The sequence below is a fragment of the Globicephala melas genome, chromosome 8, assembly GCF_963455315.2.
Source record: "Globicephala melas chromosome 8, mGloMel1.2, whole genome shotgun sequence".
NCBI classification, from domain to species: domain Eukaryota; kingdom Metazoa; phylum Chordata; class Mammalia; order Artiodactyla; family Delphinidae; genus Globicephala; species Globicephala melas.
In genome coordinates this window covers 29,481,465-29,507,101 of record NC_083321.1, presented here as the reverse complement: position 1 = coordinate 29,507,101, position 25,637 = coordinate 29,481,465, and the positions used below count along the sequence as shown (strand labels likewise).

The window sequence follows — 25,637 nt, the reverse complement described above, 5'->3', positions numbered from 1 at the left end:
AAGGCAGTCTACAGATTCAATGAAATCCCTATCAAATTGCCAATGACAGTTTACACAGAACTAGAACAGAAATTTTTAAAATTTGTATAGAAACACAAAAGACCTGTATGCAGAAAACTGTAAGACACTGATGGAAGAAATTAAAGATGATACAAACAGATGGAGAGATATACCATGTTCTTGGATTGGAAGAATCAACATTGTGAAAATGACTCTACTACCCAAAGCAATCTACAGATTCAGTGCAATTCCTATCAAACTACCAATGGCATTTTTCACAGAACTAGAACAAAAAATTTCACAATTTGTATGGAAACACAAAAGACCCCAAATAGCCAAAGCAATCTTGAGAAAGAAAAACAGAAATCAGGCTCCCTGATGTCAGACTATACTACAAAGCAACAGTAATCAAAACAGTATGGTACTGGCACAAAAATAGAAATATAGATCAGTGGAACAGGATAGAAAGTCCAGAGATAAATCCACTCACCTATGGTCACCTAATCTAGGACAAAGCAGGCAAGAATATACAAAGGAGAAAAGACAAGTCTCTTCAATGAGTGGTGTTGGGATAACTGGACAGCTACATGTAAAAGAATGAAATTAGAACACTCCCTAACACCATACACAAAAATAAACTCAAAATGGATTAAAGACCTAAATGTAAAACCAGATTCTATAAAACTCCTAGAGGAAAACATAGGCAGAACACTTTTTGACATAAATCACAGCAATACCTTTTTGGATCCATGTCCTAGAGTTATGGAAATAAAAACAAAAATAAACAAATGGGACCTAATTAAACTTGAAATACAGTTAGTTTTATAGTCAAGGAAAGAGCTGGATAAATTACTAAAACTAGAACTTGGAGAAAAACAGTTCAATGTACATATATTGTTAAACTCCAGTTTTATTGACACCTGAATAAATGTTTTGATTTATTTTTATAGATGGTAGGACAAGAATTTGTCTCTGAATTTTGAAACATATAATTAATCACTTGTTATTATAATTGTATTTCTTCCCATTAGAAAGGACCATCCATGTCTTTTTTATCTTTCAATCCATAGTATCTTGCCCAGTTTATGGAACTCAGTAGACATCCATTTTGTTTCATGGACTTTTCTTAAATTGATCAATCATTCAAAGGCTTAATTTTAAAAGAACTCTATTAAAGTTTATAAAAACAATAATTAAAAAAAACCCTTCTCTTTATATATATATGTGTGTTAGTTGGTTGACCTCATTTTTGACTTTCTTTTTCCTTTATGCTTCCTATCTTCTTTACACATAAATGTATGGTTATATTCTGTAATATATTGTCTTTTAATGTGAACAGAACATATTATTGTCCCAGGAAGATGTTAAGTGATTTGAGGGCAAGAGTCATGTAATATGCCTTGTGTGCATCTTCCCTAGGGCTCAGGACAGTGCTACACACATGGCAAACAGGTTTGTATGCTTGAATTCTCAGCTACATTTAACCAGCTACATTTAACCACCTTAAAGTTAGGGCTAGAAAATTTGTATAACTTTGCCTAAGTTTCATAACTGGTTGACCCTTACCATTGTAACCCTCATTCAAATCTTGTGTTTAACATTGTAAGAAGGAAACTCTTTTATTTTTATTTTTTTATTTTATTATTTTTTTGGAAACTTTTAAAAATATGAAATTGTTTCTCTGCGATCAGGAGCAAGACAAGAATGTTCACTCTCATCACTTTTATTCAACATAGTACTGGAAGTTCCAGCCACAGCAATCAGACAAGAAAAAGAAATAAAAGGAATCCAAATTGAAAGGAAGAAATAAAACTATTGCTGTTTGCAAATGACTACATACAGAAAATTCTAAAGATGCCACCAAAATACTGTTAGAATGCATCAATGAATTTGATAAAGTTGCAGAATACAAAATTAATATACAGAAATCTGTCACATTTCTATACACTGACAATGAACTGTAAGAAAGAGAAATTAGGGAGGCAGTCTCATTTATAATCACATCAAAATGAAAAAGAAACCTAGGAATAAATCTAACTAAGGAGGTAAAATAGTTGTACTCAGAAAACTATAAGACACTGATGGAAGAAATTGAAGACAACCCAAACAAATGGAAAGATACACCATGCTCATGGATTAAAAGAATTAATATTGTTAAAATGTCGATACTGAGCAAGGCAGTCTACAGATTCAAAGAAATCCCTATCAAAATACCAATGGCACTTTTCACCAAACTGGAACAAAGAATTTTAAATTTGTGTGGAAACACAAAAACCCCCAAATAACCAAAATAATCTTGAGAAAAAACAAAGCTGGAGGTATCATTCACCTTGATTTCAAGCTATCCTACAAAGCTATAATAATCGAAACAGTATGGTACTGGCACAAAAACAGACACATAGATCAATGAGACAGAGTAGAGAGCCCAGACATGAATCCACACACTAATGGTCAATTAAACTATGACAAAGAAGGCAAGAATATACAATGGGAAAAAGTCAGCCTCTTCAATAAGTGGTGTTGGGAAAACTGGACAACTACATGTAAAATAATTAAACTGGACTGCTTTCTCACACCATGCACAAAAATAAATTCAAAATGGATTAAAGACATAAACGTTAGACCTGAAACCATCAAACTTCAAGAGAAAAACAGGCTGCACACTTTTTGACATTGATCTCAGCAGTATTTTTTTGCATATGTCTCCTCAGGCAAGGGTAACAAAAGGAAAAATAAACAAATGGAACTACATCAAACTAAAAACGTTTTGCATAGCAAAGAAAACTATCAACAAAATGAAAAGGCCACATATTGAATGGGAGAAGATATTTGCAAAGGCTATATCCAATAAGCAGTTAATATACAAAATATACAAAGAACTCATACAACTCAACATCAAAAAAATGAACAAGCCAATTAAAAAGTGGGCAGAGAACCTGAACAGACATTTTTCCAAAGAAGACATACACATCAGGAACATGCAAATCAAAACCACAATAAGATATCACCTCACACTTGTCAGAATGGCTGTTATCCAAAAGACAGCAAGTAACAAGTGTTGACAAGGATGAGGAGAAAAGAGAACCCTCCTGCACTGTTGGTGGGACTGTAAATTGGTGCAGCCACTATGGGAAACAGTATGAAGGTTCTTGAAAAAATTAATAATAGAACTACTATAGGATCCAGCAGTTTCACTTCTGGGTATTTATCTGAAGAAAATTAAAACACTAATTTGAAAAGTTATATGCACCCCTATGTTTTTTTGAAGCGTTATTTACAGTAGCCAAGATATGGAAACAACCTAAGTGTCCATCAACAGATGGACAATGGAATATTGCTCAGCGATAAAAAGGAATGAGATCTTGCCTTTGTGGCAACATGGATGAACCTAGAAGGGAATTATGCTAAGTGAAATAAGTCAGACAGAGAAAGACAAATGCTGTATGATTTCACTTATATATAGAATCTAAAAAACAAAACAAATGAGCAAACACAACAAAACAGAAACAAAGTCATAGATACAGAGAACAAACAAGTGGTTGCCAGAAGGGAGGGGGATGAGGTGGATGTGGGAATGGGAGAAATAGGTGAGGGAGATTAAGAGATACAAACTTCCAGTTAAAAAATAAATGAGTCACAGGTATAAAATGTACAGTGTGGGGAATATAGTTAGTAATTATGTAACGTCTTGTTATGATGACAGACAGTAACTAGACTTAATGTGGTGAACATTTTGACATGTAAAGAAACATGGAATCACTATATCGTGCCCCAAGAACTAACATAGTGTTGTAAGTCAGTTATACTTCAAAAACAAGTAAACTAACAAACTCATAGAAAAAGAGACCCGATTTGTGCTTACCAGAGGCAGGGGGTGGGGGGATGGAGAATTGGACGAAGGTAGTCAAAAGGTACAAACTTCCAGTTATAAGACAAATATGTGCTAGGCATGTAATGTACAACATGATTAACATAATTAACATGCTGTATGTTATATGTAAAAGTTGTTAAGCGACTAAATCCTAAGAGTTCTCATCACAAGGAAAAAAAATTTCTCTATTTCTTTAATTTTGTATCTATTTGAGATAATGGATATTCCCTAAACTTACTGTGGTCATCTTTCCATGATGTACATAAGTTAAATCGTTATGCTGTACACCTTAAACTCATACGGTCCTGTATGTCAATTATATCTCAACAAAACTGGAAGAAAAAAATGTGTTTCTTTCACCCTATTTCACTAGTATAATAATAGCTATAATATTGGTCACTTAAAGTACAAGCCTCTGTTATTGATGGTGATCAAGGCAATTGCAAAATATGGAATAAGCCAATCAGAGACTTGTGTGAAATGAATTCTGTTGTGTGATGGGAGTAAATACAAATTACCAAAGTTGGCTGATGCTATAAAAAAGAGAGACAAAGCAAAATAGGTGTTTTATGGTCTATAAATGTAAATTTAGATCAAGCCCTATTTAATGAATCATAGGCAGGTATGATCCATATTCCCTTCTTACTTTCCCTGTTCCTTCCCTTTGAATTCCCTAAATTTACAAGGTATGAGTTATCCAACAAAATTAATAGCCTATGGACTGTGATGATGAAGTCCGTACCCTGCCTGCTAAGGTAGAAGCTCACTGGCACCATTGTAGAAAGGCTAGACATAAATAACTGTGAAAAGCATGAAAGACTTGCTGAGTAAATGAAAGTGTCAATCCTGTATGCCTTCTCTTTATTATCTTTTATTTGGAGTCTAGAAACACACGCACGAAGGCCCAAATACAGTATCTGATGAGCATCTTAATGAATATTATTATTGCAATTAATATATATACCATGTGAGTTATAATTTCAGCAGTATTCCTTCCTCAGTATTCATGTTAGAATTCCTTGGTTTTCTTCTCTTCTCTGTGTAGATTCCCACTCTTGGTAAATCCATCGAGTTTAATGGCTTCATATACTATCTTCATACTGATCTTCTCTCTTGAACTCAAGACTTGTATATCTAAATATATTTTTGACGTCTCCATTTATATGTAAAGAGATCTCAATTTAATGTGACTGAAGTTGAACAACTGACATTTACCTAAAACTTGCTTTACTTATAGCCTTCTTCAACCTTCTTATTGGTTTGGCCAAAATCCTTGTTGTCATCCTTGATTTATCTCTTTCTTTCTCTCCCTATATCAGTCCATTGGATCCTGTCGCCTCTAACTTCAAAAGGCATTATGAATGTTTAGATGGCACCACCTCCACTGCTACCACCTCAGTCCTAACTGGATCACTCAGTAACCTCTTACCCAACCTTCTTGTCTCCTCAGTGTATTCTCAACACAGCAGCCTTTAATGATCCTTGTAAAACTTAAGCCAGGTTATGCCATTCCTTTGCTCAAAACTCTGCAGTGGTAACTATTTTATAGAAAATGAAGAACTTACAGTAGCTTACAAAGCTCTATAATGTTCAGCCTCCTCATTACTTCTCTGTCCCTTTATCACTTTGCAGGGGTCACTCGGGCTTCCTTGCTGTTTCTCAAAATTATCAGGCGTGCCTCTGAATTAAGACTGTTGTACTAGCTATTTCCTCTGCCTGGAAAGTTCTCCCCTCTCCTTTTCCCTCCTTCAAGTCTTTGCTCAAACATCACCTTCTCAGGACCTACCTGACCACTTTATTAAAATCAAAACCCTAGCACTTCTGATCTTACTCTTCTCCACTTTATTTTGTATTTCTTGTTGTCACTTATCACCTATTAAACTATATAATTTACTTATTTAAAAAGTTTATTATTAATCCCCACCCCTACTAGAATATCAACTCCATGATGCAGAACTCTTTGTTTTGTTTGCTGATGATTTTCAGTAGCTTATAGCAGTGCTTGGAACATTGCATGTGGGGGGCAGTGTTCTAGAGACTTGGATTTGTCTGCCTAAATCTCCATCTCTTTGCCTCTCTTATACAAAGTAAGTGAAAATAAGGGAATAGAAGAAATATATATGTATGGATGGATTTATGTGTTATTGCATGTTTAAAACACATATAAACGTCTATATATAAGAATAAAATATTTTCTATCTTAATATAGAAATAATTGAGTAATACTAGAATGTAAATATTTTCTTGCACATAAATTGCTGTCTTCATCAGTAATTTGAATATATATTGCTTGGTTTTGATAATATTTCTGTAAATACTGTTGCTGAAATAGGAATTGTATTCCCCTTTTCTACACAAATATATTCTCTATGCCATCCATAGCAAGACACTGTTATAGAAAACCATTATCATTCTGATTGTATATTCTGTTTGATGGATTCTTCAAGCCTTATAAGATCTCATTTGCACCCATTTTAAAATGAAACTGTGTTAATTGGCATCTTTTCATTATTAAATATAATACATAATTGGAACACATCTTTTGGGGTTTTCAACTTATAGTTTCAATTCTAGTTCTAAGGTAAGGTGGTACAATTGCTCCATTTTGATTGTAAATTCCCATATTTATTTGAGCAATATCTTTTCTGAAAAATGACTGATATTCCTATATGACTAACATAATAACCCTTCTTTTTTTTGCATTCTATAGACTTACTGTTCCTTATTGCTCCATGTCCCTGGTTAGAATATTATTATTATATCTTATCAAGGGAGATTTACCAGTTCATGAATCACTTTGTCATGTAAATATTTCTGATTTGACATGTGCTAACAGTGGGTAACTCAGTTATATACCACTTTAGGAAAAGACAAAGTAAAATATAGCATTTTTTTTACCTGAAATTTAAGGAGCAGGGCATCCTAAACCACCAGATACTATTTTGGTATAATCTATCACCTTTGTTAACGTTTTATTGGATATAAATCATAACATATCAGGTTGCATAGAGACAATATGGCTCACCAGGCATTCTATTTTTATAACTTTATTTAAAACTGACATGTAACTTGCTGTACCTGAAACCCCAAGTGAGCCAGTTATTGGAGTGTAACAAAGTTTTGACGTCAGAGTTGCTATTTATTCTACTGGAAACCATTAGCAATGCATTACCCTTTGGCACTGCTGTTTTTTGCAGAAACATGGTTAAAATTTTATGACTGATTTTGACCAATTAGATTTCTTTCCCTCTTAGAACTAAAAAATTACATATAATACATAAATATATATGCATGTGTGTATATATAATATGCATATGCTTTGTATTCTTAAGATATATAATATATATTTAAATATGTTTATATATGTGTATATATATATACTAACATTATATATATTGAGCCTTTTAAAAGTTTCTTTTTAAAAGCCAAGCATTATTGTTTTATTTTTCTTAATTTAATGACGGATTACTATTTTATGGAAGGGGATTAGTTGCATATTATTATTGTTGTTTATTACAATGGATATGGATACTGCATAGTTCTACCATGTTTCTTGGCATTATTGCTGTTGCTCTATTTCAAGAGGATACCTTAGCACTTGTTTACTTCCAACAGTAGAATCTTTAGAAGTGATGGGACTGATACCATTTTGTACAAATGTAATATAATCAGTTACAGACAGGTTTTCCTCCTGCTTAGCTTTACTGCTTTTTTCCCAAAGGTACTAAAATACTCTGTGCATCCATGCATGGAGTTAAAGTCCCTTGACTTCTGAGCCAGCCAAGTGCCAGCTTACATGCTGAGCTCTGCCAGTGCATTTCAAATTGGATCTGAAGGGACCACCATTTGGAATTAAGAAGAGGAAAAAGATTTCAGTTTTTTACTTAGTGACCTAGCTGCTCTTAAAACCCTGTATGAAACATTGCCAGAATTGTGTGTATGGAATAACTCAGTTGTGTCAGTTAAGGAGATGCCTGCATTTAATCTGAGGAGAGAAAGTTATTCTCTCAAACTTTAGTGTTAGACCTCAGGTTCAACAATCATTAGTACTATTATTTTTAATGTGGTATTTACTTATTAATTCTCACATTTTAAAATTGAAGTGTAGTAGATTTACAATATTATGTTAGTTTCAGGTATATAGCAAAGTGATTCAGTTATATATATATATATATATATATATTTGAGATTATTTTCCATTATAGATTATTACAAGATATTGAATATAGTTCCCTTTGCTGTACAGTAAGTCCTTGTTGCCTATCTGTTTTATGTATATTAGTGTGTGTCTGTTAATCGCATATTGATTGTTTTTCCTGGGAAAATTCAAATGCTTATATATAAATTTAGTAAGAGAGCTCCATACTGGTAACCCTTTCAGCATGTTATAATTTTTTCCAACTACATCTTTTTCTCCTGAAACCCACCAAGACTCTTTTGAGATGCAAAACGTATAGGATGAGTTCCAACCCCAAAAGTAGTATATTTCTTACTAAGCATCATAATAGCCCAGTGGTTAAAAGTAGAAGCACTGGAAACAAACAGAATTAGAATTTCAGCCTGTCACTACCTCTGACGGTGAGCAGATTATTTCAAAATTCTGAGTTAGTTTCCTGACCTGTATAATAGGTATAATAATGACTACCTCAAAGATTATTGTTTTTCTAAGGATTAAATGAAATAACAAACATAAAGCCCTTAACTCAATGTCTGGCACATAATAATAACAATAAATGGTAACTATCATTTGTGCTGTTGGACTTAGTAACTCTTGTTGTCTCAGAGGCAGTACAACATGGTGCTTAATAGTACAGGCTTTAGAACTAGACTGCCTAGGTTAGAATTCCAGCTCTGCTGCTTAATTGCTATGTAACCCTTCAAGATGTTTCTTAACTCTGCTGCCTCAGTTTCCTTATCTATACAGTGGGGGAATATAATACTACCTACCTCAGGTATGTTTGAAGATTATACGCTTTATACAAAGAGAATGCTCAGAACAGTGCCTGACACATAGTAAGGGTTCAATAATGTTAGCTATTGTTATAAAAAAATTACTGACTATGGGCTTCCTGGTATTTGAGAGGTATTTTAAGTCCAGATCTGGCATTTTATAATGATTAAGCAGGCCCAGATATAGAAATGATTTACCCAAAGACACACAGCATTTCTGGACATTTTATCATCTAGCCCAGCAGTCCTGAAAATGCCTTTCAATAAATATTTATTGTAAAACTAATTTAAACACAAATGAAATAACCTAAGTAATTGACCCCAAAATCTGAATGAATTCATTTTAGTACTTACTGCAAAAATGTGTTATTTCAGATTTTATTTTTGCAGTTTTTAAAGTTGAGATATGTAGTTGTTCCAGGAAACCTTGTTGTGTTGGTATGAAGCTAACCTGGTTAATTCTGATTCAAGATTGATATTTGGATAGTTCCTATTCTCAAGTGCACATAAGTTTTTCATCAGGCAGATAATTTCAGTCTGGTAATACTTGCCAGTGGGCTAGCCATCCACATGGGTGACATAGATGCTAGATCTCTATAATTCCATTTCTTTACTGCCTCCTCCCCCTCAAGGGTGGATGCTAAAAGTAGAGCAATGAATAGACTTTTTCTCCTGGCATGCCATTCCACCTTTTCAAAAAAAATGTATACATAGCTCTAGAATTACTATATTAAGAAGGTGTTGAATCAGTTTCATCAGAGAGATGTGCAAACAGATGCCCTGAATTAACCTCTCAAAGCTATCTATAGTAATACTTTGACATCTTGGTCTTGGAACTAACTGACCTAAGTTTAGTACTTACCTTTACCACTACTAGCTGTGTGACCTTGAGCAATTCACTGGTTATCAAATATTTATCAAGTACCCATTCTGTTCCCTATTACTGTGCTAGATTATTTTATAGAAAGATGTGTAAGAAAAATATTCTCTAATCTCAAGTTTCAATCATCATAAAGTAAGGAGAAAAGTGTTTACATTATATAATTTATAGAATTGTGATGAAGGTCAAAATGTGATTAAGTTAAAATATTCTGTGAATCATAAAGTTGTGCACTGTTATGAACTCTTACAATAGGGACCTTAGTATCTAATGTAGTATTTGACACATAGAATTATTCAGAAAGTGTCTGTAGCAGACTGATTTCCTTAAAAATCTCAAAAGCATCTTATCTGTGTATAAAGAATATTAACATTTCAAAATTTAAACTTAATATATAGATGATTTATTCTTTTGATTTGATTTTCTAACTGGATTCCACATATACTCAGAATTATGTCGAACATCCCTATGGAATTTCCTAAAATAAAAAGTAGTGTGGTCCTAAAGTAATTTTTATGTTTGCAGTGTTATCAGCAGGCTCTACTTTCTGCAATGTAAGGTTGTGTTTGAATTAAGAGAAATTATAAAATTGATTAAATCTATTGTGGCCAACAACTGTTATTATTTTTATGCATCTAGAGCCACAGCCTCCAGATTTTAGAATAATTTAACTTATATGTCATATACAAATCATCAATTCCAGGTTTGAACCTAATCACGCAGTCACCCTTTTGCAAAATAATGCCACTCAAGACATACATAAACTAAATTCATGCTTTGTTTGGGAAATTATCTCCTGCTAATGTACACTTGAATATTCTTTTAAAACGAGAAATGATATACAGTAGTCACAGAAATAAAACTAAGCAACTGAAAAGTACAGAAAAACCTTTTCAGAGAGAGGTCATTGGAAAATAGTGTGGCTAAAAAATTTGCTCCTGACACATATTCAGCTAATTAATTTGCATTTACAGAGGGAATGCATTTTTCTTACTCCCTCTGAACTTAAAAAAGCAATGAAAATTCACTAAAATCTCACTATCAATTTTTAGTTTTAATGATTTTTTTCAAGAGGTCAGAAAGGCCATATTTTCTTTTCCTTAAACTAAAAACCATTAGCTATTTGCCATAATCTTGTTATATTATGTAATAACCACACTGAGTTTTGAAACTAATGAGAACCACCAATAGGACAAAGGTTTGCAGGCTGTCTTTTCCTTCTCTGGATGCTTCGTTTTAATATGCATCATTTTAATATGTTGTCGGAAGTGTTGTCAGTGAGTATTCAAGATTACAGGAAAAACATGGTATGTCTTCCTAGAGCAACAATTTGACTTGTTAAATTAAACATTGTTTTATAATTAAACATTATTTTATATTAAAGTGAATATAGATATATCATAGAGTAGATTAAAATGTGCATTAATTTAAAAATTCAAACATCAGACTGAATTTTTAGCTAATGACTGCTCTCTTCATTTGAAAATCACTACTGACTTCCATTATGGATTTTTCTTCATTTTAAAATACTTGGTTATATTTAGTGACTTTTATTTCTTTATTTAAACTGAATTTAAATTTACAGTGCCATTTTAAGTCCACCCATCAAAAGATACTAGGGTAGGAACTGGTAATTTCAGACTTACACACTAGAGTTAGGACCTGCTGATGCATAAGGACAGCTTAGTGCCCTCACAGGACATCCTTGTGTCAGTGACCTCATTGCTCATCACCAGTAAGTAGAATTTCTCTCTTCTCTTTGGAAGGGGGCGACACACAACTAATATTCCCAAGCCTCAGTGTTCCTAGCAGCTGCCATCCCTTGCCTTATGTAGCAATTGTTATCCTTTACCATAACAGTAAGCATTTAATTTTTCTTACTCTTTTGCTTTATGGTTGTTGTGCGTACGTAGTGTATAAAAGCTATCCTCAGCCTCAAGAATTTGCCATTCCTCTTGGTCTTAAAAGACATTCCTAAGCCTATTTTCTTTTTGGCCATATCTAACCATTGCTCCTTAAAGAGAGCTATGAGAATAAGAACCCTTCAGAAAAATCCCCCAAATATAGCATGTTTGTCTTGATGTTGATTTTTTAGGATGGTAATAAAACATCCATAATTTGTAAGCATTCTCTAGATGATCATGATATTCACCCTTAATTAGAGACCATTAGATTAAATCATCTGGTCCCTTCAGACCTGAGTTCAGGCAGTCATCCAAGCACCCGGCGTCATCAATGCCAGGCATTCGAAACTATTAATGTTTAAGTCATGAGAGATCTTCCTGAATAACTGATAGAATCAATGGGATATTTTGGCAGTGTATATGCATGGTGATTTTTTAGAGGCTGAATTCATCAGAACTACGTAAGAACATGTAAGTTTTGGAAAATGATGCCCCCAAAAGATGGACACTTTTTATTCCAATTATCACACGAAGCTTTATAGAAAATTGGTTAAGAGGATAATATGAAGGGAGTGGGGTTATCTAGCATAAGGAGTCAGAAATATTAGAAATCATAGAAGGAGCCATTTAAACATCATTTCTCAAATACTATCTGATAATTATTATGCAGAGAAAACCAACACTCTTACATATCTCTGTAGATATGTAAAATCTCTGTACATATGAAATAAAATGCATTTTTTCTGGGACTTTTTAAAGTGCTCCAGTAGGGAAAAAAAGGATCCTCCAAAAAGGAATTTTATTTAAATAGTATTGTAATACCACCCTTCAAATAAAAGCACTTCAAAGTTTCCTTCCTTATTGAATGAGTTAAATGTAACCTTAACTGAATTCCCTGGCTTTGGTTAGTATGTATGAATTGTGAATTTTATTTCCTTTGTTAATAGAACATGCTAGCATTTTTTCCTTTGAGTATATTTAAGTTCTTCCATGACAATGTAGGTCGCAAGATACCATGAACAAACTTCTGTGATAATGTAGGTGGCAAAATATCATGAACAAAAACTTAAAATACACTACTTTAGGTTGATTGACTATGGTTATAAGGTGGTTCCATAAAACACCTCATGACTCTTACAAATGTGAAAAATAAATGCCTGAAACTTAAGCCCTTCTAATGAGTGTATTGACTTAAATTTACAGGCTACACACTGCCTAACTGTTTGTCCCTCCAAGGCTGTATCAGTTTACTGTGTATCTTACATGTATTTCTTAGCAAAGTATGATGGAAAAAACATTGAGCTTTTTATTACTGAGTTCTCATCTTTGATGCCTTTAAAAAATGTTAATGCCTTTAAAATCATCACCACTTTCATCATCAAAAAAACTTTCATTGAACACTTAGAATCTTTTAGGTACTGCACATACCAAAAGCTGTATAACATGGTCTATATGACCCGTAATAGGTTTAAGTTCTTGTTGCAGAGGCAGTGTGATAAAAAGATAAACAACATTACAAAGTAGCATGTACTGAGTGCCAAATGAATCATAAGTAAGCTCTACTGCAGTCTAGAAGAAGAAATTATCACCAATCATTGGAACAGTGTAGTCTTTAATGAGAGAGAGTGGGGTATGGGAGTGGGCTGGGTGATTTAAGCACAGAGGATATAGATATTTTTATGTGAGAATTACATGGAATCAAGGATTAAGTGTTTGAATATCATTAAAATGAGTAAAGTGAGATGCCAAGAAAATTAAGCAAGGAAGCAGTTCTTGCCAAGAAAATTTTCTTATTAGAATTCTTGTTCATTTTCTAATGTCTTTTATAATATAAAATTAAATAAACATCTCTATGAGGGGCCCAAGTGTAATGAAACCTTCTCTAGGCCATGTATTTGGGAAAATTGCATTTTTATTTGGTATTTCTTTTAGCAGTGGTTATCTATTTCCCGATTATATTGGCCTGAAACTGAGACCAGAAGAATTTTTCCGTTTTAAAATCCTGTTGTATATTCATTTAATAAACATTTTCTAAATCCCTACTCTTTTAAGACAATTACAAAAGTTGTCTCTCCAGCCCTGACCTCTCTCCTTAGCTTCAGTATTATTGCATGTTCAACTGCTTCACAGACCTTGCCAAGTGGATATCAACCTAGTGATATCATCCCTTATATATGTGACTGGATTTGATATGCTCATATTCTGTTAACTTTTGTTATTTTGCCCATGAGAAAGATTGGCCTTTAGTTTTGCTTTTTTATAATGTACTTGTTTAATTTCATAGCAGGGTTACGCTGGCTTTGTGAATGGCTCTTTTTCTATTCTCTGGAGGGGTTTATATCAAATTGATGCTATTTTAACTGTTTGGAAGAATTCATGGTGAAGCTGTTTAGGCTTGTTGTCTTCTCTGTGGAACACTTTATAATTGCAGATTTAGTTTCTTAATGCTTTTAAGACTATTTATATTTTACATTTCTTCATAGGACAGTTTTAGTAAGTTATGATTTTTCTGGGAATTTTTTCATTTGATCTAAATTTCAAATTTATTATCATAAAGTTCTTGATAATGTCCTATTGTGTTTTTAATGCCTGTAAGATTTGTAGTGACATGTTCTTTTTTTTACCCCTTATGTTAATAATTTGTTCATTCTCTATTCTTGATTACCCTTATAAGGGATTAATCAATTTTCTTAGTATTTTCAAAGAACAAATTTTTGTTTTATCTTTAATTATTTCTATTGTTCTATTTCTTTTTTTTTTTTTTTTGCTCTTGTATTTATGATTTTCTGCCTCTTTTTAGGATTTTAATTTGGTATTGTCTTTTTCATTATTATTATTATTGAAGTAGAGTTGATTTACAATATTTTGTTAGTTTCAGGTGTACAGTAGAGTGATTTGGGTTTTTGCTTTTGTTTTTTGCAGATTGTAGTCCATTGTAGGTTATTACAAGATATTGGGTATAATTTTGCTGTACTATAGAGTAAATCCTTATTGTTTATGTATATTACTTTGTATCTGTTAATCTCATACTCCTAATTTCTCCCTCCCCTCCTCCCTCTCCTCTTTGGTAACCATAGGTTTGTTTTCCATGTCTGTAAGTCTGTTTCTGTTTTGTATATAGATTCATTTTATTATTTTTTTAGGTTCCACATATAAATGATGTTATATAGTATTTGTCTTTCTCTGTCCGACTTATTTCACTAAGCATAATACCCTCTAGGTCCATCCATGTTGCTGCAAATGGCAATATTCCATTATTTTATGGCTAACATTCTATTGTATGTATGTGTGTGTGTGTGTGTGTGTGTGTGTGTGTATATATATATATATTGGCTGCACCAATTTACATTCCCACCAACAGTGTACATGGGTTTCCTTTTCTCCAGCATTTATTCTTTGTAGATTTTTTGATGATGGCCATTCTGACCAGTGTGAGGTGTACCTCATTGTAGTTTTGATTTGCAATTCTCTTAATTAGTGATGTTGAACATGTTGAATTTCATGTGCCTGTTAGCCATCTGTATGTCTTCTTTGGAAATATGTCTGTTTAGATCTCCTGCCCATTTTTTGATTGGATTCTTTGTTTGTGTGATATTGAGTTTTATAAGCTATTTGTATATTTTGGATATTAACCTCTTGTTGGTCACATCATTTGCAAATCATTTTTTATCCTATTCCATAGATTGTTGCTGTTATTGTTTAATTTATGAAACAAGAATGCATAGATCATTGATTTTCAGCATTCTTTTATGTACATTTTTCTCAATAATGATTTTAGAAGTATTCCACAAGCTTTGATGTGTTGCATTTTCATTAGACGGTAAGTTATGTTGTACTCTTTAAGTATTGTTTAGTTTAAAATATTTATTAATTTTCTTTATTTTCTGGATTATTTATAAGCCTATTACTTAACTTCCAAACATTTGTGGACTTTCTAATAGGACCTTTCCTATTATTGATTTCTACTTAAATTCCACTGTGCTTAGAAAATATACTCTGTATGATATCAGCCCTTTGAAATTTGATGAAACTAGTCTGATAGCCCCAGCAGATAGCCTATGTTTTACAAATTCAGTGTGTCTTTAAAAATATATACATTCATGTAGTTTTAGAGTATGGAGTTTTTTGTGTCAGTTAAATCAAACTTGATAATTGTGTGTTTCAAATTTCCTATATGTTATTCTGCTTAGTCAATATTTACTAAGAGTGATATTTTAAAATCTACCATTATGGTTATATATTTATCCATCTGCTTTTAGTTCTGTCAATTTTTGCTTCATATTTTGAAGCTTTATTATTAGGGATATAAAGATTTGTAATTTGCATGCCATTTGGTAGATTTGACCCATTTTTCATGATAAAAATACCTCTTTTTATTTCTAGTACTGTTTCAATCTGCTGTATCTGATACCACCTTTCTTTTGTGTAGTGTTTGCATTAACATTTTTTCCATCTTCTTATTTTTGAGTTCTCTGTGTCCTAATAGTTAATTTGTCTTTTATAAGCAACATATCATTGGATTTTGAAAATCTTTTTAAAATTAGAGTATTCAGTCAGAATATTTAATATAATTACTGGTGGGGCTTCCCTGGTGGTGCAGTTGTTGAGAGTCCGCCTGCCGATGCAGGGGACACGGGTTCGTGCCCTGGTCCGGGAGGATCCCACATGCCACGGAGCGGCTGGGCCCGTGAGCCATGGCCGCTGAGCCTGTGCATCCGGAACCTGTACTCCGCAACGGGAGAGGCCACAACAGTGAGAGGCCTGGGTACCGCAAAAAACAAAAACAAAAACAAAAAAAGTAAAAATAAAAAAATATATAATTACTGGTGTATTTGGGTTTGGATCTATCTACTATCTTCCTGTTAGTTTTTTATGTATCAACCTGTTCTTCGTTCCTTTTTTTCTTCTTTATTGCCACCTTTTTTGTTATTATCATTCTATCTTCTCTCTCTGTTTGCTCATATGTTATACTTTATTTTACTATACTTTTTAAGATTACCCTGGAGAACACAACATGAGTAATTGTCTTATGAAAGTCTAATATAAATTAGTACTTTAACCTCTTACTGGACAATGGAATTTCAAAGACTTTATAACATAGCCTCCGAAACTGTTATTCCAGAAGAGAGGAATATTACGCCATTGAATACATTTTGAAAGGGTAACTGAAAGATAGAAATATAATTACATTTCATCATTTCTAAAATGTGCTTCAAGTCAATATATGAGTTGTGAATAAATGACTGAATCAATTTTTAGAAAGTGTTTCCTGAAGAGAAAGACAATGGTCAGTAAAGATAATGCTATCAAAGATTTTGAGCAGATTATGCAGAACAAAAACGTCTCTTCGTTCCATCTCTACAGTGTAGGAAAATATTCTTTGAGCAAGTGTATCTTTTAATAGTGTTTAAAAAGTGATCACAGTTAATATGAAAATCAGCATCTTGGACCTTCATGTAGTATGGTAAACATTAACATATCAAAAAGTGAACAGTTCTCAAACTATAACAAGAGGATGGTGAAATGGAAGGAGAAATACAGCCCAGTAGCAGCACATAAAAGAGATTGGAGAAGAATTCTTTATAGTCAGTATGGCCCTGCATTTGGTGTGCCTGGAGCAAATCCTTGCTACTGCTCCCAACTTTCAGTTGGCAGCACAGTGACCAAATCATAAGAAGAATCTCTAAGGGAAGAAAAGCAGGTTGGAACAGAGGGAGAGGTAACATTTATTGAGGGCCTTCCTTTGCCAAGGCATCTTAGTAGCTGTCCTCATGTACATTGATTAGCATACTCTTCACCAAAGCTTTGTGAGTTTGGAATTGCTCTGTTGCCCACATGGTACAAATAAAGAATCTGAGTTGTAAAGGGATAAATAATTAAAAAGTTAATAATCTGATTCACTCTGATTCCAGAACTTACTGAGATACTTCTACCATACCAGGCTGCCTCAAAGGGGAAAAACTTAAATACCATGAGATACAGGGAACTGAAACTGAGGGATATTAAATAACTTGTCCAATACCATAGGGTTAATAAGTATCAGAACCAATCTTTAAACATAAGCCTTACGATGCAGTTTCCCCTTTCTGCTCTACCACTACTGTTTAAAGAAGAAATAAACCATCTCCTCAGTGATTTATATATGTTTGTGTATATACCTTTCTATATTGTGTGCTGTTGTTCATTTTTATATTCCTGTATTCCAGTACCTGGTAGATAATCCTTATTCAGCAAATATTTGTTGAGTGCCGAATCTGCAGACCTATAGCTATGAAGAGATGGCAAACATTGAAAACAATTAAAGCATTTTAATAAAAATATCAGAAAAACTAGGCAGATTTATGGATCATGACAAGGTTATAATGATGAAGAGTTAGAGGTCTGAAATGGCACTAAATAATTAGAAACCTAGGTATTACAGTGTAGTGGTTAAGAACATGACTCTGGAGCCAGAAAGGACTGAGTTTGTATTCTAATTCCAGCACTTACTAGCTATATGGCTTGAGTAAGTGACTTCATTCTTTGTACTTGTTTCTTCATCTGCAAAATGTGGGTTATAATGTCACCTAGCTCATAGGGTTATCATAAGGATGAAATGATTTAATAAGTATAAAGCACTTAGCACAGGGTCTAGTATATAGGAAGCATTCTATAAATGTTTGCTCTTACCATTGCTCAAATATGAGCTATGCTTTCATCCACTGCTTTGGCTCCCTCTGAATTCCTTGCTTGGGGGGGGTGCCTAATGAAGTGACAAAAACAGCCAAGGCCCCTGCTCTGTGCCTACAGACCAATAAAATTTAATGACTAGAAAACAGGTAGCACGCTGGGATTTCATGGATTAATGCTGATACTAACGTGAGAAAGGCTTGGATCCACTGTAATCAGACCTTCACCACCGCAAAAACAATTTGGATTTTGCTCTTCATATCTTCTTAAGGAATGTTATCACCTAGGTATGCCCTCAAATGCACGCACAAAATGAATGATTAAAGTAAATGACAAAGTGAACCCTGAAACGAACTTTAAGTATCTGAATACATTCCTGGCATCTTCTTAAGAAATGTTAGTTTTCTTCTCTTCTTTACATTGTTCTGCTTGTCACTCTGGTCCATATGATCAGAGTTCTCTGCATACCCATCTGCTAGCTCAGTGTACCCTCAGATTTCGCCACAGCGTTCCTGATAATGGACGGAAGATGGCTTAGTCTGTAGCTTAGGTGACTTTACATGAGGTTGCCTGCGCGGCTGATACTGACTTGATGCCTCAGTTTTAGTGACTGAGCCAGTTCTAATAAATTATATCTCTAACTTATTCTTTCATGCCTGAATCTGTTTCCATCTCCCTGTCTAAGACCTCAGTTCCTTCACAGCTAAATGATTTATTCTTTTTAGAAAGAATCTAGATCTACTTTTATAATTTGTTGAGTAATCTATCCTTAACTGCTATCATTAGACTGTATGCAGTTAGAGGAATGATGAAGTTCCATGTTTAATCCTAAATCACGTAGTAGCTACTCTTACATCACTAGCCTCAGTATGTACTAGGATCCTTTATAATAAAACAAACCCAAAACTTGTACTCCAAGTGCAGATGACTTGCCAGAGTAAAGATTAACAATACTTATCATGGTCAAAGCCTCAAAAAATGGCTTCAAGGAACTAGGGTATTACTGGCACTCTTGCTAAGTGCCTTATTTTTCTTGGCGTTGGGTTGTAGAATCTTCTCATGTAACATGTGCTTTGAGTCACAAGCAACATTTTACTTACATCCTGGGGATCCTAGGGTAACGACAAATGATGATGACAATGATAAATTCTGTATTCTTAGTTATGGCTAAATGTCCTGGTTTGGCTCTGTTTTTGTGACCATCATGATCCTCTCTGGTGATTTCACACTTTTCTGTTACTTGCTTTATAACACTTGTAAAATACATATGCAAAAATACTAAGAACTTAAAATTTGAATAAAAGAGGAAGAAAGGAAGGAAGTAGGGAGGGAGGGAAGGAAGAGAGAGGACCTGAGGAAGGAAGGGAGAGAGGAAGGAAAGAAAAAAGAGAAGAAGAAAGAAAAAAGTGGGCGTGGAATCTTCCTACCCAGGAAAATTAGCCTCAGTATAATTGCATATGTGAAATAATGCCCCAGGGTCTGAAGTTAAGGCTAAGTTTTCAACAGTTTGTTGGTATACTTGTAGATTTTTTTTTTTTTACTATGAGAATATTCTAATTCTAGAAACTGATATAATAGTCTAATTCTATAACTGATATAGCATCAGAAGACTCTGCCTTAAACACATGATTTACTTTGTGGTGTTGTCTCATGGTTACTTTTTTTTCCCCATATGATATTCTCATACTTGTAAATGATTATGGTGAGGATTATATTTTTGTTACTTACTCTTTGTCATGCCTAAAACTATCTGAATATTAGTGTTAAACAGTTATGTTTGAGGGTGTCCAAGAATGCAAACATCTCCTATAAGATATTATTTTTATTTTACAATTATATTATTAGCTTTAAGCAGGATATAGCTCTAATGCTAAGGAATTAAGACTGGGCAATAGTGATTTGTTTGAGGCTTTTGCTGCAGTGTAAAGAAGATTTCTATGGTTCAAGATAATACCTGGATCCTAAAGGGTTGTAGAAAATATGTAGGTTAGAGATTGTACTAGATCTACAATAATTAACAAAACAAAACTGCACAAGTACAGTGTGGAGGAAACAGGCTTTAGCAGTGGTGTACAATGGTATTAGATAGTATAAGTCAACAGTGTGAAACAAATTCTAAAACTTTTGATCTTGAGCTGTATTAATATAATAACTAGAACAAAAGAGGAAAGAATTTACTTTATTCTGTGCTGATCATTATGGAGTTCAGATCTAGGGACATAGGCAAACTGGGACACATTCAGAAAAGAGCATCTTGCATGGTGAAAGACTTTTTGCATAGAGAATAGCAGAAGAAACAAGAGTTGTATGATTTAGAGAAATGAACACCTGAGAAGCATGATACCTATAATAGTTATGTTTTCCATTGCAAGTAAAAAAAAAAACAACTCAAACTGGTTTTAAATAACAAAGGTAATTTATGAGCTCATATAACTCCAAAGTTCAGAGACAAGTTGGATTTTAGGTGAGGTTCAATCTAATGGCATGGCTAATCTTTCTCTATGCTTTGTAGAGTTTTGGCCAAATTGGCTGCTACCCTCTCCCTTCTTTGGGCCAAGATATCTGCTGGCAATGATCAGAGCTATGTGCTTTTTCATATCAAGTGAGAGTCTGAAAAACATTTTTCTTCCCATGGCTCAATGGAAGAAAAGAATTTTCTTTCCCCAAGTCCCTAGGAAATATCTCTTGTATCTTATTGGCCAGAGGTGTGACACATGCCAATCTTAGAACAAATTATAGGGGCCGTGGTGGTCATGTGTGCAAGTTAGCTTAGCTAATCAGAAATCTACCTCTTGAGCAGAGATATTATATCCATTAGGATAGAATTCTCAGGAGAAACAGAACCAGTAGGAGATATACATACATATACACACATACGCATCATATATATATATAGAGAGAGAGAGAGAGAGAGAGAGATTTATCTCAAGGAATTGGCTCACATTGTGGGGACTGGCAAGTCTGAAATGGTAGGGCAGGCCAGCAGACTGGAAACTATGATAGGAGATGATACTATAGTCTTGAGATTGAATTTCCTTTTCCTCTGGGGAACCTCATTTTTTGCTCTTAAGGCCTTTCATCTGATCAGATGACACACACCCACATTATGGAAGGTAATATCCTTTACTTACAGGGAACTGACTGTAATGGTAACCACATCTAAAAAAACCTTCACAGCAATACCTAGATCATTGTTTGATTAAATAACGGTACTTTTGCCAAGCCAAGTTGACATAAACAATCATGGATATGATCATTCTCTCCCAAGATACAAGGCTGAAATTTTGATGTCCTGTTGGAAAAAAGAGACTGGCAACTAAGAGGTAGCCAACAAGTATTGCTTACAATAACTAACAATAGATATGTAACAGGCTGCCATGGGTTTTTTTTTTTTTTTTTTTTTTTTTTTTTTTTTTTTTTTGCGGTACGCGGGCCTCTCGCCGCAGCGGCCTCTCCCGTTGCGGAGCACAGGCTCCGGACGCGCGGGCCCAGCGGCCATGGCTCACGGGCCCAGCCACTCCATGGCACGTGGGATCTTCCCGGACCGGGGCACGAACCCGTGTCCCCTGCATCGGCAGGCGGACTCTCAACCACTGCGCCACCAGGGAAGCCCCTGCCATGGGTTTTTAATTGTTTTCCATGGACTGATACCTGGAACAAAAGTTATAGAAATAGTGAGGAAACAGCCAGCAACTTCACTAAAAAACAACTGACTAAAAAAAAAATTTTAAAAACCAAAAACCAATAGTGAGTTTTTATTTACTGGGAATGTTCAAACACGGGCTAAATGACTGTGAGGTAAGGCCTAAAATTTAAGCCCAGTATTATGTGTTCTTGACATTTAGGGAAAGCTGGAAGAATCTTAAATGGCCTAACCACAACTTTTCTTCCCCACTGTGCTTCCACAGAGAAGGTTCCTAGCCAAACAACACTCCTTATCAAAAGGATCAGGCATAATACCTGCTTATCCCTGAGTAGCAGGTTTCAGTTCCCTGCCAGCCCGTGGAATTATTCAAACAAGCCAACACATCCTTTCTTGGGCATGCGGCACCCTACCCTACTGATACCATAAAATCTGCTTCTCACAGCCTGTCGGTCCACTCTGTTCCCGAGTGCAGCACCCATGTAGCCATGCATGGCATTTGGTGTCCTCCTCCCCTGGGCTGTGAGTGCATGTGATTAATAAACTCCTGTCAATCTCATCTGACCAGTGTCGGGTGCTGTGTGTTCACTTGACCATTTCCATAATTTTAGAATGGGAATCCCTTCCTCACCAATGGGGTGAATGAGATATGATTAAAACAATGAGTCTCCTCCCCACCCTGCCCCCCAGCAGGGATGGTGGAAAGGGAAAAGATTCAAACATCAATTAAATAATTGGAACAAATGATTTGTGAGTTGCCTTCCAATCCCAAGATTCTACTATTTCTGTTTTCAATGCTAGTATTAATATTCATTTTATATTTTCCAAATACAGACAGCAATTTGTCTGTCTCTCTACTATTAGCACCCATGAGATTGTTTTGCAAGCAGTTTATTTATATACCTTTCTCTCAGCTCAAAGCTCAGAAAGCCATGATTTATTAATCTGTTTATACCTTAGAATAGCATAATGCCTGACACATTGCAGATATTTAGTGAATATTTGGTGAGTGAATCTGAAAATCACTTTCACCATTGGAATTTGAGAAAATATTACCAATGAGCTGTGAAATTCTCCTTAAACAACAGAACATATAAGTAAATATCATAGATATGAATTCCCCAACACTGTTGAAATCCACCCTCACTCCATACACCTGTAGATGGAGGGAATGAGGTCTTAGAGTGTTGCCCAATTTTTCTCTTCTCATTCCCCTTCCAAAATGCATGCCAGTTGCCCTAGGGCTTCTGAAGAACCCTGAAGGCAGCATCTCACTTTGTGTAGGAAGGAGAATTAATATAGCTGTAAGGTGATCCCAACTCCTTGCCTGTCTGTTAATTCTGAATGCTCCATTCACTTCGGAATCCCTGCTGAGAGCTAAAACATTGCTTCTATAAGAAGGCGTTTATTTTAGGCATAGTTTCATTCTTCAAGTGTGCAGCTGCAGAGCACCCCTATCCTGAATTATGTGAAGAATATGGAGAAAGCTAAAATGGTTGGCTTGAAGATGTTTGACATATAATAAGTAATAAAACAGAAAGAAAAAAGATATTTAAATTGGTTTACTAGTTAAAAGTTAAATTTTTTTCCAGTTTTATTGAGATAATAATTGACATATAACACTGTACAAGTTTGTGTCCAGCATAATGACTTGACTTACATATATTATGAAATGATTACAACAATGTTTAGTTAACAGCCATCATCTCATATAAACACAAAAGAGAAAGGGATTATTTTCCTTGTGATGAGAGCTCTTAGGATTTATTCTCTTAACAACTTTCATAAATACCACACAGTAGTGTTAACTGTAGTCATCGTGTTGTACATTACACCCCTAGTACTTATTTGTCTTATTTGTCTGGAAGTTTGTACCTTTGACCACCTTCATTGAATTCCCCTTACCTCATCCCCCACTTCTGGTAACCACAAATCTCATCTCTTTTTTTACAAGCATGGTTTTCTCTCTCTCTCTCTCTCTCTCTTGCTCTCTCTCTCTCCCTCCCCCTCTCTCTCTCTCTCTCTTTCAATCTCAAGATTTCACATATAAATGAGATCATACAGTATTTGTCTTTCTCTGTCTGACTTAGCATAATGCTCTCAGGGTCCATCCATGTTGTCACAAATGGCAAGATTTTCTTCTTTTTTATGGCTGAATAATATATATATACACATCTTAAGTTCTTTATCCATTCATCCATTGACAGACACTTAGGTTGTTTTCATGTCTTGACTGTTGTAAATAATGCTGTTATGAACATGAGTGTGCTGATATTGCTTCAACATAGTGTTTTTATTTCTTTTGGATATATTCCCAGAAGTGGAATTGCTAGATGATATGGTAGTTCTATTTTTAATTTTTTGAAGAACCTCTATACTGTTTTCCATAGTGGCTATACCAGTTTACACTCCCATCAACAGTGCACAGGTGTTTATTCTTTTGCTAGAATGGCATATGTTTCTTTTCCCAGCCCAGAGATATATGAATTTTTTTTTTAGAAAAAAATAAATAAAAGGACGGGTCTGACCAGGAAATTTTTCTAATTCATAAACTTATATACCTTCACAAAGTATAAAATAAATTGTGTTTATTAGCAAGAATAAAATTATGTCAAACCGGGCTTCCCTGATGGCACAGTGGTTGAGAGTCCGCCTGCCGATGCAGGGGACGTGGGTTCGTGCCCCGGTCCGGGAAGATCCCACATGCCGCGGAGCGGCTGGGCCCGTGAGCCATGGCCGCTGAGCCTGCGCGTCCAGAGCCTATGCTCCGCAATGGGAGAGGCCACAACAGTGAGAGGCCCGCGTACCGCAAAAAAAAAAAAAAAAAAAATTATGTCCAACAACCTCTGGTGTTGAAACCAAAGATACAGAGTTTCCATATCTGTATGTCCTTATATAGTACAAAGCATGTGGTTGGCACTTAGTAAACATATATTGGTTAAATAAGCTAATAATAGAATGTGCTCCCTTTCATTGATCCTAGACCTTAAGAAAGACTTTAATATAACATAAGTGTTTTTTCCATCTCCTGGGTTTATCCCCAGTAAACAGATCCGAGCCATCCTGGGCCAGTTCAGCCAGGCAGAAGCCTTACTAATGAAAGCTGGAGTGCAACCAGGGACTTTAGATGGAGTTCTTTTGGATCTTGGGTGTTCCTCCATGCAACTTGATGCCCCTGAAAGAGGTTTTTCCCTTCGGAAGGATGGCCCCTTGGACATGAGAATGGATGGTGACAGGTGAGTATTGATAAAGCATTTCTCCTCATAACAAGAAATCAATTTCTCAAAAACACTCTGAATTTAATTTCTTTTTAAGACTGTAAAATTCCCATCACACGCCCACACCTAACACTATCCATACATAATAAATCAGTTTTGTTTGCTACTCATTATAGACTTTAGTCTTTCTCTAGATTTGGGATTCTAAAAGAAAAATCATTGCAGTCTTTACACAGAGTAGTGAAGAGGATAACTTTAATACTGATTTTCTTTTTTACAGATACAGTGTGATCTTTTAGACTACTAACAATATTAATATGATACTGAAGCAATGGTTTCATTTTGGTGCAGGCCCAACATGCCTTTTGTGAAAAGTAAAAGGAACTATATTTAATGCATATTCTTTTGAATACTGCATAAAAGGCAAGATCCTAGAGGTCAGCAATTGTGTGTTGTGTCCTGTTTCTTGTACAGTCACTTGGATTCAGCCTTCTCCAGAGAA

The 25,637-nt window shown here is 34.7% G+C and overlaps 1 protein-coding gene across 6 annotated transcripts in view; it reads left to right on the top strand.

The window, feature by feature from the left end:
• Nucleotides 1–25,637, top strand: part of METTL15 (methyltransferase 15, mitochondrial 12S rRNA N4-cytidine) — a 380,086-nt gene that overhangs the window by 119,797 nt on the left and 234,652 nt on the right. For all 6 annotated transcript variants that reach the window (XM_060304424.1, XM_060304425.2, XM_030864830.2 and 3 more), the window contains exon 4: nucleotides 24,962–25,153. In XM_060304424.1, coding sequence (XP_060160407.1) covers nucleotides 24,962–25,153 — 192 coding nt within the window. The remainder of the gene's footprint in view (nucleotides 1–24,961; nucleotides 25,154–25,637) is intronic.